The sequence below is a fragment of the Bos grunniens genome, chromosome 29 (genome assembly GCF_055505025.1).
Source record: "Bos grunniens cultivar Pamir isolate PY7600 chromosome 29, Bosgru_T2T1.0, whole genome shotgun sequence".
Taxonomy (NCBI): domain Eukaryota; kingdom Metazoa; phylum Chordata; class Mammalia; order Artiodactyla; family Bovidae; genus Bos; species Bos grunniens.
Window position 1 is genome coordinate 32,845,658 of NC_141193.1, and position 19,306 is coordinate 32,864,963.

The following is a 19,306-nucleotide window of genomic DNA, read 5'->3' on the forward strand; positions in this document are numbered from 1 at the left end:
CCTGAGTGACCACAGAGAGCCCCAAAGATTGTATCAATTACCTTCTGAGTTCCTGAGAGGCTGCCTTTATTTACATGCTGATGTTCACCACAGCCACTCCTTAGTGGGGAATACTATGAAGGGTTAGAATGAGACAAATCCTGTGATACCCGGAGAGAAACCAGCTCCAGCTCCAGGATAACAAGTATTTTCCATTTGCTCATCCCCTTGAAATGCATTCTTTATAGAAAGGCTAGACCAGAATGGTTTTTTGAGAATCTCCCTAGCTCTCCTGAACTCCTTTCTTGACCTTTCTCTACTATCAGGTCACCCTGAGGTACAGAGAGGAAGGAGAAAGTGACTGTGGCTAAATTTCCTCCAAGAACATCCTGTACGAGAATGATGACACACTAGTAGAGGAGGAATGTACTATATAAAAGGATTCCTCAGAGGAGGATTCAACAACAGGGGTCTCAGGGTTGAATTTCAGGGCTGGGGTGTCTTTGGTGGGTTCTGTGGATCTAGACTCTTTGTGGTAGGGGGGTCATTATGTTTCACTTGTGGGGGAGGTGTCTGTCTGATGATCACTTAGCTACAAACTTGGTTTGATGGTCTTCTTGGGGGATGCTGGTGCTATGACCTCCCCCTTGTGGGCCTCTGGCGATTAAACCTGCCCTCTGGAGAGGGCACTGCCTTGAGGGGCACTGGTGCTCTGACCTCTCTCTTAGGGGATGCTAGGGGTCTGGCTTCCATCTTGGGGGGTGCTGGTGGTTTAATCACCCCCTTGGGGTGCACTGGTGGTTTGACCTCCCCCTTGAGTGGTGCTGGTGGTTTGATGTCCCCCTTGGTGGACACTGGTGGCTTGATTTTCTCCTTGGGAGACACAGGTGGTTTGACATTCCCCTTGGGGGACACTTGTGATCTGATGTTCTTGGCAACCCCTGGTAGCATGTTTCTCTTAGGAGGATCCTGATGGTGTGACAGCTTCCTCCCCGGGGGCTGCTGTGATACAGAAGGAGCTTGGGTAGCTGAGGGTTCTTTTGATCTAGGCTGGCTGGAAGATGGCAAGAGTCCAAGGGTTTCCAATGACCCTTTTTCCATGTTAGAGGCTGTTTCCTGAATGTCTGTAGAAGACAGAAAAGACATAAGCACATATTCCTCAATGTCACAATACCACAATCTATGTTTTTTATGTGGTGAACTCATAGTTACCTATTAAATATTACAATCATTCCCATCTCCCCAGGCTCATTCTTCTGAGCTTCCTCCCCTAAGATTTTGGGCAAGCTTATATCAAGCCCTTCAATTCTGCCTGGCACAAAAAAGTCCATTATATGAGTGTGAGGCTTACCAAGGAAGCTCTCAGAAAGAAGGGACTAACATTAGCTTAAAGATTATATATATGTGTGTGTGTGTGTGTGTGTGTGGTATGTGTGTTTTATTATAATTGCTTCCAAATCAGCTCATATAGAAAAAATGAACACATTTTGCCACTAGACTGTTAGATTCTTGAGGGAAAGGACTTTGATTTCCTTGCCACTATACTTCCATTACCAGAAAAATATTTGTCACACACTAGGTGCTTGTTAATTTTTTTTAAACTAATTTACTGATAAAAAAAAAAAAAAAAAACTGGTAATAGAGAGCTAGAGAATTCAGACCTACTTCATACTCAAGACAATTTTTTAAATGGATAAACACAAAAAAACACATTTAAATTAAGAGTTCATAATAATAGTTTTTTTTTTCTTTAAATTTTATTTTATTTTTAAACTTTACAATATTGTATTAGTTTTATTAGTTTTGGCTAATATTGTATTAGCCAAATATCGAAATGAATCCGCCACAGGTAAACATGATAACCTAAAGAGGTAAGCCCACAATACTGTCTATAGGATACTGACTTTAGATATAAAAATACATATAGATTAAAAGTAAAAAGATAGAAAAAGATATACCATATTAACTCTACTGAAAAGAAAGATGAAGTTGCTGTTAATACTACACCAAGTAATTCAGAGCAAAGAATACTACCAGGAATAAAGGAAGTAATTTCATAATCAAATAGAGAGATTATCTTATCAAGAAGATATACAATTCTAAATATTTATGCAACTATGAGTTTCAAAACACTTAAAGCAGACAAAAATAGGACAGCAAAGAGAAATAAACAAAACTACAATTACACTTAAAGATTTAAATACTTCATTCTCAATAACTGAACCAAAATCAGTACGATATAGAAGACTTGAAAAACACCATTAACCAACTTTATCTAATTGACATTTATAGAACAGTCTACCCAATAATAAGAGAATACATATTCTTTTCATATGCACATGGAAAACTTACCAAGATAGAACATACCCTGGGCCTCAAATTGTGATAATGAATTTAAAAGGATTAAGTCATACAAAGTATGTTCTCTGACCATACAGAATTAAAGTAGAAGGTAATACAGACACCTGGAAAAATCCTCAATATTTGGAAACTAACATACTTCTAAATAATCCCCAGGACAAAGAAGGACAAACATTACCTGATTTTAAGACTTGCTATAAAGCTACAGTAATCTAAGTAATATGATATTGGCATAAATATAAACAGATGAATAAAACAGAAATCGAGAGTCTAGAAGCAGACCCACAAATAAATAAAGAAATCATTTTTCATAAACATACAAAGGTAATTCAGTGGAGAAATGATAGCTTTCTACTGAAGTACAGCTGATTTACAATGTTGCATTAGTCTCAGGCGTACAGCGTACTGATTCAGTGTTTTTGCAGATTATATTTCATTAAGTGTTATTATAAGATTTGGGGTATAATTCATCTGTGCTAAACAGTAAATCCTTGTTGCTGGCAAACAGGTAATGTTTGTCCTTCTTTGTCCTGTGGGTTATTTAGGAGTATGTTAGTTTCCAAATATTGAGGATTTTCCATATATCTTTATTAGTTTCTACTTTAATTCCATATGGTCAGAGAACATACTTTGTAGGACTTGTTTGTACCTGTTAATCCCACACCTCTAATTTGCCCCTCCCCGCTTCCTGTCCCTTCTGTAATCATAAGCTTGTTTTCTATGTCTGTGAGTCTGTTTCTGTTTTGTATACAGATTCATTTGTACTTTTTTTAGATTCCATGTATAAGTTATTCAATATTTATCTTCTCTGTCTGACATTTCACTAAGCATAATATCCTCTAGGTGTATCCACATTGCCAGAAATGGCAATAATTCATTCTCATTTATGGCTTAGTAATACACACATACATACACATACATCCCACATCTTCTTAACCATTTGTTGATGGGCACTGGGTTGCTTCCATGCTTTGGCTATTATAAATAGTGCTATTATGAACACTGGGGTTGCATATATCTTTTTTAACTAATTTTTTTTTCCAGATATACACCCAGGAGTGGACCTGCTGATCATATGGTATCTCTATCTCTCCAACATTTGTTATTTGTAGACTTTTTGATGACAGCCACTCTGACCAGTGTGAGGTGATTTCTCATTGTGGTTTTGATTTGCATTTTCTTAACAATTAGTGATGTTGAGCATCTTTTCATGTGCCTGTTGGCCTTCTGTATGTCCTTTTTGGAAAAATGTCTACTTAGATCTTCTGCCCATTTTTTAACTGGATTTTTTATACTGAGTTGTATGAGCTGTCTGTATTCTTTGGATATTAATCCCTTGTCAGTCGCATCATTTGCATGTATTTTCTCCCATTCTTTAGGTTGTATTTTTGTTACTGATGTTTTCCTTTGCTGTGCAAGAGCTTTTAAGTTTGACTAGGTCCCATTTCTTTGTTTTTATTTCTTTTGTCTGGGGAGACTGATCAAAGAAAATATCGCTATGATTTATGTCAGGTTCTCTTCTAGGAGCTTTATGGTGTCACATCCTACACTTAGGTCTTTAAAATATGTTGAGTTTATTTTTGTACATGGTGTGAGGGAATGTTCTAATTTCACTATTTACATGTGACTGCCCAGTTTTCCCAGCACCACATATTGAATGGACTATCTTCTCACCATTATGTACATTCTTGCCTCCTCTGTTGTAGATTAATTGACCATAAATGCATGAGCTCTTCTTGAAGAGACTATTAAAGGATGAACTACAGCCAAAAAGATGCAGCCAAAGATGGAGAAGCGCTATACAGTCAGCAAAAACAAGACCAGGAGCTGACTGTGGCTCAGATCATGAACTCCTTATTGCCAAATTCAGACTTAAATTGAAGAAAGTAGGGAAAACCACTAGACCATTCAGGTATGACCTAAATCAAATCCCTTATGATTATACAGTGGAAGTGAGAAATAGATTTAAGGGACTAGATCTGATAGAGTGCCTGTAGAACTATGGAATGAGGTTCGTGACATTGTACAAGAGACAGGGATCAAGACCATCCCCATGGAAAAGAAATGCAAAAAATCAAAATGGCTATCTGGGGAGGCCTTACAAATAGCTGTGAAAAGAAGAGAAGTGAAAAGCAAAGGAGAAAAGGAAAGATATAAGCATCTGAATGCAGAGTTCCAAAGAATAGCAAGAAGAGATAAGAAAGCCTTCTTCAGCGATCAATGCAAAGAAATAGAGGAAAACAACAGGATGGGAAAGACTAGAGATCTCTTCAAGAAAATTAGAGATACCAAGGGAACATTCCATGCAAAGATGAGCTCGATAAAGGACAGAAATGGTATGGACCTAACAGAAGCAGAACATATTAAGAAGAGATGGCAAGAATACAGAAGAACTGTACAAAAAGATCTTCACAACCCAGATAATCACAATGGTGTGATCACTGACCTAGAGCCAGACATCCTGGAATGTGAAGTCAAGTGGGCCTTAGAAAGCATCACTACGAACACAGCTAGTGGAGGTGATGGAATTCCAGTTGAGCTATTTCAAATCCTGAAAGATGATGCTGTGAAAGTGCTGCACTCAATTTGCCAGCAAATTGGGAAAACTCAGCAGTGGCCACAGGACTGGAAAACGTCAGTTTTCATTCCTATCCCAAAAAAAGGCAATGCCAAAGGATGTTTAAACTACTGCACAATTGCACTCATCTCACACACTAGTAAAGTAATGCTCAAAATTCTCCAAGCCAGGCTTCAGCAATATGTGAACCATGAACTTCCTGATGTTCAAGCTGGTTTTAGAAAAGGCAGAGGAACCAAAGATCAAATTGCCAACATTTGCTGAGTCATGGAAAAAGCAAGAGAGTTCCAGAAAAACATCTATTTCTGCTTTATTGACTATGCTATGCCAAAGCCTTTGACTGTGTGGATCACAATAAACTGTGGGAAATTCTAAAAGAGATGGGAATACCAGACCACCTGACTTGCCTCTTGAGAAAACTATATGCAGGTCAGGAAGCAACAGTTATAACTGGACATGGAACAACAGACTGGTTCCAAATAGGAAAAGGAGTACATCAAGACTGTATATTGTCACCCTGTTTATTTAACTTATATGCAGAGTACATCATGAGAAACGCTGGGCTGGAAGAAGCACCAGCTGGAATCAAGATTGCCAGGAAAAATATCAATAACCTCAGATATGCAGATGACACCACCCTTATGGCAGAACGTGAAGAGGAACTAAAAAGCCTCTTGATGAAAGTGAAAAAGGAGAGTGAAAAAGTTGGCTTAAAGCTCAACATTCAGAAAATGAAGATCATGGCATCCGGTTGCATCACTTCATGGGAAGATCATGGCATCTGGTCCCATCACTTCATGGCAAATAGTTGGGGAAACAGTGGAAACAGTGTCAGACTTTATTTTTTGGGGCTCCAAAATCACTGCCGATGGTGATTGCAGCCATGAAATTAAAAGACGCTTACTCCTTGGAAGGAAAGTTATGACCAATCTAGATAGCATATTGAAAAGCAGAGACATTACTTTGCCAACAAGTTCCATCTAGTCAAGGCTATAGTTTTTCCAGTGGTCATGTATGGATGCGAGAGTTGGACTGTGAAGAAAGCTGAGTGCCGAAGAATTGATGCTTTTGAACTGTGGTGTTGGAGAACACTCTTGAGAGTTCCTTGGACTGCAAGGAGGTCCAACCAGTCCATTCTAAAGGAGATCAGCCCTGGGTGTTCTTTGGAAGGAATGATGCTAAAGCGGAAACTCCAGTACTTTGGCCACCTCATGCAAAGAGTTGACTCATTGGAAAAGACTCTGATGCTGGGAGGGATTGGGGAAAGTAGGAAAAGGGGATGACAGAGGATGAGATGGCTGGATGGCATCACTGACTCGATGGACGTGAGTTTGAGTGAACTCCGGGAGATGGTGATTGACAGAGAGGCCTGGTGAGCTGTGATTCATGGGGTTGCAAAGAGTTGGACACGACTGAGACACTGAACAGAACTGAAAATCACTGCAGATGGTGACTGTAGCCAAGAAATGAAAAGACACTTGCTCCTTGGAAGAAAAGTTATGACCAACTTAGACAGCATATTAAAAAGCAGAGACATCACTTTGCCAACAAAGGTCCACCTAGTCAAAGCTATGGTTTTTCCTGTAGTCATGTATGGATGTGAGAGCTGGACTATAAAGAAATCTGAGTGCTGGAGAATTGATTCTTTTGAACTGTGGTGTTGGAGAAGACTCTTCAGAGTCCGTTGGACTGCCAGAAGATCCAACCAGTCCAACCTAAAGGATATCAGTCCTGATTATTCATTGGAAGGGCTGATGCTGAAGCTGAAACTCCAAAACTCTGGCCACCTGATGTGAAGAGCTGACTCACTGGAAAAGACCCTGATACTGGGAAAGATTGAAGCTGGGAGAAGGGGACAATAGAGGATGAGATGGTTGTATGACATCACCAACTCTGTGGACATGAGTTTGAGTAAACTCCGGGAGTTGGTGATGGACAGGGAGGCCAGGCATGCTGCAGACCATGGGGTTGCAAAGAGTCAGACACAACTGAATGACTGAACTGAACTGAGTCCTACAGCCACTGCTGAGTTTTCCCAACTTGCTGACATATTGACAGTTGCACTTTAATAACATCATCTTTGAGGATTTTAAATAGATCAACTAGAATTCTGGCACCTACACTAGCTTTGTTTGCAGTAATGCTTCCGAAGGCCTACTTGATTTCACACTGTAGGATGTGTTGCTCTAGATGAGTGACCACACTATCATGGATATCCGGAGTCATTAGGACTTTTCTTGTCGAGTTCTGTGTACTCCTGCCACTTCTTAATCTCTTCTTTCTGAATGTTGAGCTTTAAGCCAACTTTTTCACTCTCCTCTTTCACTTTCATCAAGAGGCTTTTGAATTCCTCTTCACTTTCTGCCATAAGGATGGTGTCATCTGCATATCTGAGGTTATTGATATTTCTCCCGGCAATCTGGATTCCAGCTTGTGCTTCTTCCAGTCCAGCGTTTCTCATGATGTACTCTGCATATAAGTTAAATAAGCAGGGTGACAATATACAGCCTTAACGTACTCCTTTTTTGAGCATTACTTTACTAGCGTGTGAGATGAGTGCAATTGTGCGGTAGTTTGAGCATTCTTTGGCATTGCCTTTCTTTGGGATTGGAATGAAAACTGACCTTTTCCAGTCCTGTGGCCACTGCTGAGTTTTCCAAATTTGCTGGCAAATTGAGTGCAGCACTTTCACAGCATCATCTTGAAACAGCTCAACTGGAATTCCATCACCTCCACTAGCTTTGTTCGTAGTGATGCTTTTTAAGGCCCACTTGACTTCACATTCCAGGATGTCTGGCTCTAGGTCAGTGATCACACCTAGATCACCCCTAGAGGGGCCTGTAATCCTCTCCAGATAACAGGGAGATCAGTGATTGCCATCATTACTCTTTCCCTCTACACTGCCCCACATCACAGGTTTCTCCAAGAAAAGAGCTTGTGCATACATAAAGTGCCCAGCCTTTCATGGCTGCCATCCAGAGGATATATCCCACAGCCTTGCTCTGGTGGCCAGTAGGGCTTGTGTTCATAGGTTCATTGGGATGGTAGCTAAGAAAGAAATAGTTCACAACAATCAGTCCCTCTAGGGCTCAGTGCAAAGGGAAAAGACAGAAACATGCATCTCCCAGTCTGCCCCTGAAAGTGGTATATTTGCATAGTTTTAAAAGTTGTTACCTGAGGGTCTGGCTTCTAATCAGCCTGTATCAAAGTGCTGACTAAGATCCTCCCCTTTGGAACACTGAGAGTACTTGGAACTCTCTCATCTTCTGGGGCCACTATGAACCAAGCAGACATCTCTGCCAACTACAAATGTGTAAGCTAGGGCCGGGTTGATAGATAAGGTTCAGTTCCTACACCATACCACTCCTTCAAGACTGGGAGAGGTAGCTGTTTTATCTAATGCGTAGAAACCAACACAGAGCCAAGGGAAAAGAATAAATGGAGGAATATCTTCCAAATGAAAGAATATGACCTTAATGAAAAGGAGATAAGTGATTTATCTGATAAAGAGTTCAAAATAATGGGCCTAAAGATGATCACCAGGAGAACAAGGCATAAATAAAATGAGAATTTTAACAAAGAAATACAAAATATAAGAAAGCACCAAACAAATCACAGAGTAGAGAAATACAGTAACTAAACTAAAAAATTCAATAGAGAGGTTCAACAACAGACTTGATGAGCCAGAAGAAATGATCAATGAACTTGAAGATGGAACAGTGGAATTTACCCAACCAGAGACACAAAAAGAATCAAAAATAGTGAAAATAGTTTAATGGATTTATTTGCCCATATCAAGAGGAACAATATGCACATTGTAGAGATTCCAGCGGAGAAGGCAATGGCAACCCACTCCAGTCCTCTTGCCTGGAAAATCCCATGGATGGAGGAGCCTGGTAGGTTGCAGTCCATGGGGTCGCTAAGAGTCGGACACGACTGGGCGACTTCACTTTCACTTTTCACTTTCATGCATTGGAGGAGGAAATGGCAACCTACTCCAGTGTTCTTGCCTGGAGAATCCCAGGGACGGGGGAGCCTGGTGGGCTTCTGTCTATGGGGTGGCACAGAGTTGGACACGACTGAAGCGACTTAGCAGCAGCAGCAGCAGAGATTCCAGAAGTAAAAGAGAGAGTGAAAGAAACAAAACTTCTTTGAAAAAAGGATAGCTGAAAACATCCCTAACCTGGAGAAGGAAACAGACATTTAGATCTAGGAAGTCCAGAGAGGTCCAAATAAGATAATGTAAAGAGACACCAAGCAAGATGTACTATAATTAATTATCAAGCATTAAAGACAAGAAGAGAATCTTACAATCAGAGAGAAAATAACTTGTTATGTAAAAGGGAATCCCCAAAAGGCAATCTGCAGATTTCTCACCAGAAACTTTGTAGGCTAAAAGGGAGTGGCACAATATATTCAAAGTGCTGGGGGAAAAAACTACTGACAAAGAAGACTCTGCCCATCAGAGGAATCCTTCATTATTGAAGGAGAGTTAAAGGGTTTTCAGACAAGCAAGAGCTGAAAGACGAAAGAATTCACCACCACCTGACTGGCCTTACAAGAGCTGTTAAGGGGACTTCCTTAGACTGAAGCAAAGGGGGCACGAACTAGTAACAGGAAAATATGTAAAATATTTAATTTAAAATATTTTACATTATTTTAAATGTTGAAAATATAGAAAATATAAAATGTAAATCTCACTAGTAAAGGTAAGTACATGGTTAAATCTGAAAATAATCTAATGTTGTAATGGTGATATGTTAATCACTTATATCTCTAGTATGAAAGATAAAAGACAAAAGTAGTAAAAAATAACTACAATATTTGTTAATGGATACACAATAGGTAAATTGTGACATCAAAAACATAGATCACTGTGGGTACAGTAAAAACAGAGCTTTAGCTTTAAAGTGTTCAATTTTAAATTACTATCAACTTAAAATAGACTGTTAAAAATACGTTTTATTTAACCTCATGGTAATCGTAAGGCAAAAACCTGTACTAGACACAAAAGATAAAGAGATAGGGATCTAAACATGCCACTACAGAAAATCGTCAAACCACAAAGACAGAGAAGAAAGGAAGAAAAGAAAGAATTACAAAACAGGCAGAAAACAACTAGCATAAATTATAAAAGCACATACCTATCAAAAATTGCTTTAAATGTAACTGAACTAAATTTTCTAAAAAGACACAGAGTGGCTGAATGAATAAAAAAAACAAGACCTAACTATATGCTGCCTATAAGAGATATTCACTTCAACTTTAAGGACATTCACAGCCTGAAAGTGAAGAGATGGAAAAAGATATTCTGTGCAAATGGAAACCAAAAGAAAGCTAAAATAAAAAGTTCCATGGTTTCCATTCCAACACAACAATGTGAACATACTTAATGCCACTGAGTCATATACTTAAAAATGGTAATTAATTTTGTTATGTAAATATATTTTATCACGTTTCTTAAAAGCCAACAAAAATATTGTTATTAAAATTTTATTTGACTAATGTCTAGTCTACTTAATGTGCACTCTCTGTTCCTCTCCTTTTCCAAATCATACCAATCTTCAAATTCCAGTTCTAATTCTTCCCAGGCTTTTTCCAATCCCAAAACATGTCACTTTTTTTTTTCTGGATTCCAAGAACTATTATTGTTGGAATGAGTTCATTTGACAATTAATTATTCCTGTCTGGTGATAGATCTTCCACTTTATCTTAAATAATTATTCAATTATTTATATATATATAAATAACTGGGCTTCCCTGGTGGCTCAGAGGTTAAGGCATCTGCCTGCAACGCACGAGACCTGGGTTCGATCCCTGGGTCAGGAAGATCCCCTGGAGAAGGAAATGGCAACCCACTCCAGTATTCTTGCCTGGAGAATCCCATGGACGGAGGAGCCTAGTGGGCTACAGTCCATGGGGTCACAAAGAGTCCAACACGACTGAGCAACTTCACTTTCACTTTCATATAAATAACTAGATTTATCCTGACTTGATAATAACATGATAATCTTGATGTAATAATCTTGACTAGATTATGTATACTAGATTAAATCTTATCTGAGAGAGTGGCAATATCCTACTCTTAGAGTCAGTCAAGAAGACAAGTTCTTGAGCTTATGCCTGTGTTTGATTAGTAATGTATTTTAAAATACTCCATTTTTTCTCACTGCACTACTTCTTTCACTTGGTATACCCCAGGCATTTCTGTTTTCAGATTCTTCAGGTTGATAAAGCTTTAGACAATTGCTGTGGCTCTGATGACTCAAGAACTAGAGTTACTGTGTTGGTATGGGATTATGCCCATCACCCCACTGGGGAATCAGTGAACAAGGTATTATAAAGCACCCCACTTCACGCCAGATGACAGAAGGCATGTGTGGGATGAGATCTTTGCCCCTGACTCACACGTATGCCACCTCTCATTCTCAGGATGGCATCACTTTGGCACTTATCCTCTAGTCTTTGTCAGCCTGAATGATCACAGTGGGGTCCAAAGAATACACCATTTACCTTCTGAGTTCCTGAGAGTTGCCTTTATTTACATGCTGATGTTCATTACAGATGAGATTAAAACCTAATACCCAGAGAACAACCAGCTCCAGCTCCAAGATTACAACTGTTTTCCCCTTGTTTGTCCCCTTGATATGCACTCTTTAGACAAAGGTTAGACCAGAATGGTTTTCCTGAGAGCCTCAGCAGCTCTTCTGCACTCACTACCTGACCCCTCTTCACTGTCACCATCCTCAGGCACAGAGAAGAAGAGGAAGAAGGGAGCAAGTTGTGGTTAATTCTTTGCAGACAGGCTTAGGAGGAGGAGGATGGGCTGGATGTGGTGAAAACAGGAAGGGATTCCTCGGAAGATTTAGTATTGGGGGGCCTTTCAGTTTGTTTCTGAGGATGAGAGACATCTATGGAGGAAAATGTTCCATTCGCCTTCATGGCTGATGAAGATTGGAAGGTGGCCTCTCTGGCAGACTCCCGGACGGGTGCTTGGATGGATTCAGAGGCCTTCAAAGTGGGGACCAGGTGTCTAATGTCATCCTCGCCAGGCACTGGTGTCTTGATGGTTTTGCTGACTGGCTCTGATTTGCTGGCTTTCTTCATGGGGACTACTGAAACACGGTTAGAGTTTGGGTATTTCCTCACATTCTTGGTTAAAGCTGGGGAGAGGGCTGCATGAGTCCAGGGAATTTCCGTAACTCGGGAGACAGGATCTATGGATATACATGAAGGTCCTTGATTCTTACTTTCTCTTGTTCGGAGGCTTGTACTCAGAGATTCTATGGGATAGAAAAGACAAAAACACAGATTCTGCAAATGTCACTTCTCCAATATTTGCCAGTCACGTGGTAAGATTCTAGTCATCTTTAAAATGTCAGCCCCTCAATTACCATCTCAGATTTTTTTCCACTACTTCTCTCCCTACCCAGACTTTCCTATGGTCTTCAATTCATCAAGGTGCTGGAGTTTGAGACATTGCTTAATTCACTTTTTAGTTCTAGTAGGTTTTTCAGTTGACTCCTTAAAATTTTTCATATAATAATAAATGCAAATTAAGGAGTTTTATTTCTTCCTTTATGCCTATTATTATTTTACTGAACTGGCTAGGATATCCAGTACAACGTCAAATAGAAGAAAGCGGTAAGAGCTGGTATTATTGACTTATTATTTTTTAAAATTGAGGTAAAGTGATTCACAATGTTGTATTAGTCTCTGATATACAGCAAAGTGATTCAGTTATGCATATATACATATATATTTATTCTTTTCAAATTATTTTCCATGACAGTTTATCAAAGGAAATAACAGTTCCCTGTGCTATACAGTAGGATCTTGTTGTAGTAGTTTGTATCTGCTAATCTAAAATTTCTAATTTATCTTTCCCCGACCCCTTCCTTTCCCTTTCGGTAACCATAATTTTGTTTTCTATGTCTCTGAGTCTGTTTCTGTTTCATATAGAAGTTCATTTGTTTCACATTTTAGATTCCATATATAAGTGGTATCTTATGGTCTTTTCCTTTGTCTTTTTCTTTCTGACTTAGTATGATCATCTCTAGGTCCATCCATTTTGTTGCAAATATCATTATTTCATTCTTTTTCATGGCTGAGTAGTAGTCCATTATAAACCACATTTTTATCCATTCACCTATCAATGGACATTTAAGTTGCTTCTACATCTTGGCTATTGTAAATAGTGCTGCCATAAATACTGGGGTGCATGTATCTTTTCAATTTAGAATGTTGTCCATATTCCCAGGGGTGGGATTACTAAATCACATGGCAACTCATATTTTTCTGAGGAACCTCCATACTGTTTTCCATACTGGGTGCATCAATTTACTTTCCTACCACCCATGTAGAAGGGTTTCCTTTTCTTGACACCCTCTCCAGCATCTGTTATTTTTACTTTTTAATAATGGCCATTCTGATGGGTTTGAAGTGATACCTCATTGTATCTTTGATTTCCATTTCTCCAATAATTAAGTGATACTGAGCATCTTTTCATGAGTCTGTTGGCCATCTGTATGTCTTCTTTGTAAAAAATGTCTATTTAGGTCTTCTGTCTCTTTTTCACTTGAGTTGTTTTTTTGTTATTGAGTTGTATGTGCTATTTGTATATTTTGAAAATTAAGCCCTTTTTGGTTGCATATTTTGCAGTCTGTAGGTTGTCTCTTCACTTTGTTTATGGTTTCCTTTGCTATAGAAAAGCTCATGAGTTTGATTAGGTCCCATTTGTTTATTTTTACTTTTATGTCTTTCCCTTGAAAGATGAACGTAAGAAAATATTGGTATGATTTATGTCAGAGAATGTTTTGCCTATATTCTCTTCTAAGATTTTATGGTGTTCTGTCTTAAAATGTTTAAATCTTTAAGCCATTTTGGGTTTATTTTTGTGTATGGTGAAAGGGTGTGTTCTAACCTTATTGATTTACATGTGGCTGTCCAGCTTTTCCAACACCACTTACTGGAAAGATAAATTAGAAATTTTAGATTAGCAGATACAAACTACTTACTGAAGAGACTGTCTTTCTCCATTGTATATTGTTGCCTCCTTTGTCAATGATTAACTGCCTATAGGTGTATGGGTTTATTTCTGAGCTCTCTATTCTGTGCCATTGATCCATATGTTTGTTTTTATACCATTACCATGATCTGATTACTACAGATGTGTAGTGCTGTACAACATCTGGGAGGGTTATGTCTTCCCAGGGACTGTTCTTTTTCCTCAGGATTGCTTTGGTGATTTTGAGTCTTTTATAGATCCATTCAAATTTTAGAATTATTTTAGTTCTGTAAAAAACTTCATGGGTAATTTGATAAAAATCACATTAAAATTGTAAACTGCTTTGGGGAGTATTGCTATTTGAACAATATTAACTTTTCCAATCCAAGAGCATAGGATATCTTGCCATTTTTTCAATCACTTTCAATTTCCTTTATCAACTTCTTATAGTTGTCAGCATATAAGCCTTTCACCTCCTCAGTCAGGTTTATTCCTAAGTATTTTTTATACAATTTTAAAAGAAATTATTTTTTTACTTTCCTTTTGTCATATTTCATTGGTAAGTTTAAATAAATGCAACAGATTACTGTATGTTAATCCTATATTCTGCCACCTTGTTGGATTCATTTATCAGTTCTAGTAGTTTTTGTATGGAGTCTTTAGGATTTTCTATATATAGTATCATATCATAGTAAAATGACTATTTTACCTCTTCCAATTTAGAAACTTATTTTTCTCTTTCTTATCTAATTGCTGTGGCTAGGACTTTCAACAGTATATTGAATAGAAGTGACAGTGGACATCCTTGTCTTGTTTTAGATTTTAGAAGGAAGGCTTTAAGCTTTCATCACTGAGTATTGTGTTGGCTACAGGTTTGTCATAAATGGCTTTTATTATCTTGAGATATATTTCCTCTATACCTACTTTGGTAAGAGTTTTTATCATGAGTGGATGTTGAATTTTGTCAGATGTTTTTTCTCCATCATATGTCATATTGGCAATCTCTCTCTCATCTTGCTACAAGTTCATAAATTTTATTAATCTTCTCAAGAACCAACTTTTTATTTTCTCTGTTTGTGTCTTTTCTATGTCTTTGATTCCTGCTGTCTTTATTATCTCCTTCTTTTACTTAGAAAATATTTACTTAATTTTTTCCTAGATTTTTAAGGTAGAAACAATGAATACTAAACCAATCTTTCTTCTAAGATTTAAACTTAGAACTCTCCCTGTAAGTCCTGCTTTAGCTATACCACAAAACTTTAGCTACTGTACATGCATTATCCTTTAAAATATTTTCCAACCTCCTTTTTTTTTTAATTTATTTTAATTGGAGGCTACTTACTTTACAATATTGAGGTGGTTTTGCCATACATTGACATGAATCCGCCACGGGTGTATGTGTGTTCCCCATCCTGAACCCCCCTCCCACTTCCCTCCCCATTCCATCCCTCTGGGTCATCCAAGTACACCAGCCTCGAGCACCCTGCCCCATGCAATGAACCTGGACTGGTGGTCTGTTTCACATATGATAATATACATGTTTCAATGTTATTCTCTCAAATCATCCCACCCTCATCTTCTCCCTCAGAGTCCAAAAGACTGGTCTATACATCTGTGTTTCTTTTGCTGTCTCCCATATAGGGTTATTGTTACCATCTTTCTAAATTCCATATATATGTATTAGTATACCATATTGGTGTTTTTCTTTCTGGCTTACTTCACTCTGTATAATAGGCTCCAGTTTCATCTAACTCATTAGAACTGATTCAAATGTATTCTTTTTAATGGCTGAGTAATATTCCATTGTGTATACGTACAACAGCTTTCTTATCCATTCGTCTGCTGATGGACATCTAGGTTCCATGTCCTGGCTATTATAAACAGTGCTGCGATGAACATTGGGGTACATGTGTCTCTTTCAAATCTGGTTTCCTCGGTGTGTATGCCCAGCAGTGGGATTGCTGGGTCCTAAGGCAGTTCTATTTCCAGTTTTTTAAGGAATCTTCACACTGTTCTCCATAGTGGCTGTACTAGTTTGCGTTCCCACCAACCATTCCCTTTTCTCCACACCCTTTCCGGCATTTATTGTTTGTAGACTTTTGGATAGCAGCCATTCTGACTGGCGTGAAATGGTACCTCATTGTGGTTTTGATTTGGATTTCTCTGATAATGAGTGATGTTGAGCACCTTTTCATATGTTTGTTAGCCATCTGTATGTCTTCCTTGGAGAAATGTCTGTTTAGTTCTTTGGCCCATTTTTTGATTGGGTCATTTATTTTCTGGAATTGAGCTGCAGGAATTGCTTGTATATTTTTGAGATTAATTCTTTGTCTGTTGCTTCATTTGCTATTATTTTCTCCCATTCTGAAGGCTATCTTTTCACCTTGCTATAGTTTCCTTTGTTGTGCAAAACCTTTTAAGTTTAATTAGGTCCCATTTGTTTATTTTTGCTTTTATTTCCATTAATCTGGGAGATGGGTCATAGAGGATCCTGCTGTGGCTTATGTCGGAGAATGTTTTGCCTGTTTTCCTCTAGGAATTTTATACTTTCTGGTCTTACATTTAGATCTTTAATCCATTTTGAGTTTATTTTTGTGTATGGTGTTAGAAAGTGTTCTAGTTTCATTCTTTTACAAGTGGTTGACCAGTTTTCCCAGCACCACTTGTTAAAGACATTGTCTTTTCTCCACTGTATATTCTTGCCTTCTTTGCCAAAGATAAACTGTCCATGCTGCTGCTACTGCTAAGTCACTTCAGTCGTGTCTGACTCTGTGCGACCCCATAGACGGCAGCCCACCAGGCTCCCCCATCCCTGGGATTCTCCAGGCAAGAACACAGGAGTGGGTTGCCATTTCCCTCTTCAATGCATGAAAGTGAAAAGTGAAAGTGAAATTGCTCAGTCGTGTCCGACTCCTAGCGAACCCATGGACTGAAGCCCACCAGGCTCCTCCATCCATGGGATTTTCCAGGCAAGAGTACTGGATGGGGTGCCATTGCCTCTCTGGGCTTTCTATTTTGTTCCATTGATCTATATTTCTGTCTTTGTGCCAGTACCATGACTGTATGACTGTAGCTTTGTAGTATAGCCTGAAGTCAGGCAGGTTGACTCTTCCAGCTCCATTCTTCTTCTCCAGATTGCTTTGGCTATTCGAGGTTTTTTGTATTTCCATACAAATTGTGAAATTATTTGTTCTATTTCTCTGAAAAATACCGTTGGTAGCTTTATAGGGATTGCATTGAATCTATAGATTGCTTGGGTAATATACTCATTTTCACTATGTTGATTCTTCCAGTGCATGAACATGGTATATTTCTCTATCCATTTGTGTCCTCTTTGATTTCCTTCATCAGTGTTTTATAGTTTTCTATATATAGGTCTTTTGTTTCTTTAGGTAGATATATTCCTAAATATTTTATTCTTTTCGTTGCAATGGTGAATGGAACTGTTTCCTTAATTTCTCTTCCTGTTTTCTCATTGTTAGTGTATAGGATGGAGAAGGCAATGGCACCCCACTCCAGTACTCTTGCCTGGAAAATCCCATGGATGGAGGAGCCTGGTAGGCTGCACTCCATGGGGTCGCTAAGAGTCGGGCAGGACTGAGCAACTTCACTTTCACTTTTCGCTTTCATGCATTGGTGAAGGAAATGGCAACCCACTTCAGTGTTATTGCCTGGAGAATCCCAGGGACGGGGGAGCCTAGTGGGCTTCCGTCTATGGGGTCACACAGAGTCGGACACGACTGAAGCGGCTCAGCAGCAGCAGTGTATAGGAATGCAAGGGGTTTGTGTGTGTTAAGTTTATATCCTGCAACTTTACTATATTCACTGATTGGCTCTAGTAATTTTCTGGTGGAGTCTTTAGGGTTTTCTATGTAGAGGATCATGTCATCTGCAAACAGAGTTTTACTTCTTCTTTTCCAATCAACCTCCTTTATGATTTATTTTTTTAACACTCAGTGTTAAGAAATACACTAATTTCTGGAATCTAGAGGTATTTATGGATATCATATTAATGTTTGTCTCTAATTTAATTTTTCTGTGGTCATGGAATATATTTTGTAAGATTTTAGTCTTCTGAAATTCATCTATTGATGACACTTTCTACATCTTTTTATTTTACGCATTTTTAATTACTGAAATTTTACATCATTTTTACTACTTTTGTCTTTTAATCTTAATGCTTGCTTTATAAGTGATTGAACCCCTGCCTTTATTATATATGTATATTTTCCAGTGAGATTTTAATTACTGCATGTTTTCTCTTTAACATTTAGTGTCATTTCTTTTCAGTTTAGAGAAGTCCCTTTAATATTTCATGCAGAACAAGTATACTTGTAATAAATTTCTTTAGCTTTTGTTTATCCTAAAAATTCTTAATCTCTCCTTAATTCTGAATGTTAAACTAGCTGTGCACAGTCTGCGATGTCAAGTTTTTTCCTTTCAGCACTTTGAATATATCATGACACTCCTTTATTACCCCGAGTTACTTTTCTCTTGCTGCTTTAAGGATTCTCTTTATTCTTAACTTCTACCATTTTAGTTGCAATGTGTCTTATCTGTGTGTCTCTTTGGGTTCATCTTATTTGGAGCTCTTTCTGCTTTCTGGACCCAAAGATCTGTTTGCTTCCCCAGATTAGGAAATTTTTTAGTCACTATTTCTTAAAATAATTTTTCTGGTCCTTTCTTTCTTCCCCTTCTGTGACCCATATAATGCAAATGTTATTCCACACAATGTTGTCCTAAAGGCAACATATGATATCTTCACTTTTTAAAATTCTTCATTTTGCTGCCCTGTCTGAGGGAGTCCCACCATTTTATCTTTTAGCTTGCTCATTCATTTTTCCACCTCATCACTCTGCTGTTGAGCACCTCTAGTGTATTTTTTAGTTTAGTCATAACTTCTCTTTGGTACTATATTTTCTATCTCACTGTTAAAGTTCTCACTATGTTTATCCTTTCCTGAGTTTGATGAGCATATTTATGATCATTATACTGAAGTCCATCAGGTGGACTGCTTATCTCAGTTTGATTTAGTTGTTTTTCTGAGTTTTCTGTCTTGTTCATTTGATTGGACTATATTCCTCTGTCTCCTCATTTTTCTTAATTTTCTGTTTCTTTCTATGATTTAGGTAAATCACTCTCTCTCCCAGGCTGTTGAAAGGATTGTTGTGTACTCTATTTGAAGAAACTTGCCAGATACACTTGAAAATACTGTATATTCTGTAGTTCTTGGGTAAAATGTTATATGCCAGTTAGGTCAAAGTGGCTGAAAGTGTTCAGACTTCTATATTCATTCTTGTTTTATTTTTTGTGTTTAATTGGTATTTTAAGTACTAAGTGACAAACATTAAAATCTCCAACTATGATCTCTCTTTCAGTTG

At 38.2% G+C, this 19,306-nt stretch overlaps 1 protein-coding gene across 16 annotated transcripts in view; it reads right to left on the reverse strand.

Moving 5' to 3' along the window:
- Positions 1-45: 45 nt before the first annotated feature.
- The window catches only part of LOC147342476 (glycerophosphodiester phosphodiesterase 6-like), a 173,941-nt gene continuing 154,680 nt past the window's right edge, over positions 46-19,306 (reverse strand). For 9 of the 16 annotated variants that reach the window (XM_086385725.1, XM_086385739.1, XM_086385735.1 and 6 more), the window contains one exon: positions 46-1,103. In XM_086385725.1, coding sequence (XP_086241851.1) covers positions 613-1,103 — 491 coding nt within the window. In that variant the 3' untranslated portion in view covers positions 46-612. Of the gene's footprint in view, positions 1,104-11,435; positions 12,202-19,306 lie in introns of those variants that run through there. The other 7 variants (XM_086385730.1, XM_086385741.1, XM_086385744.1 and 4 more) reach the window with 1 other exon arrangement.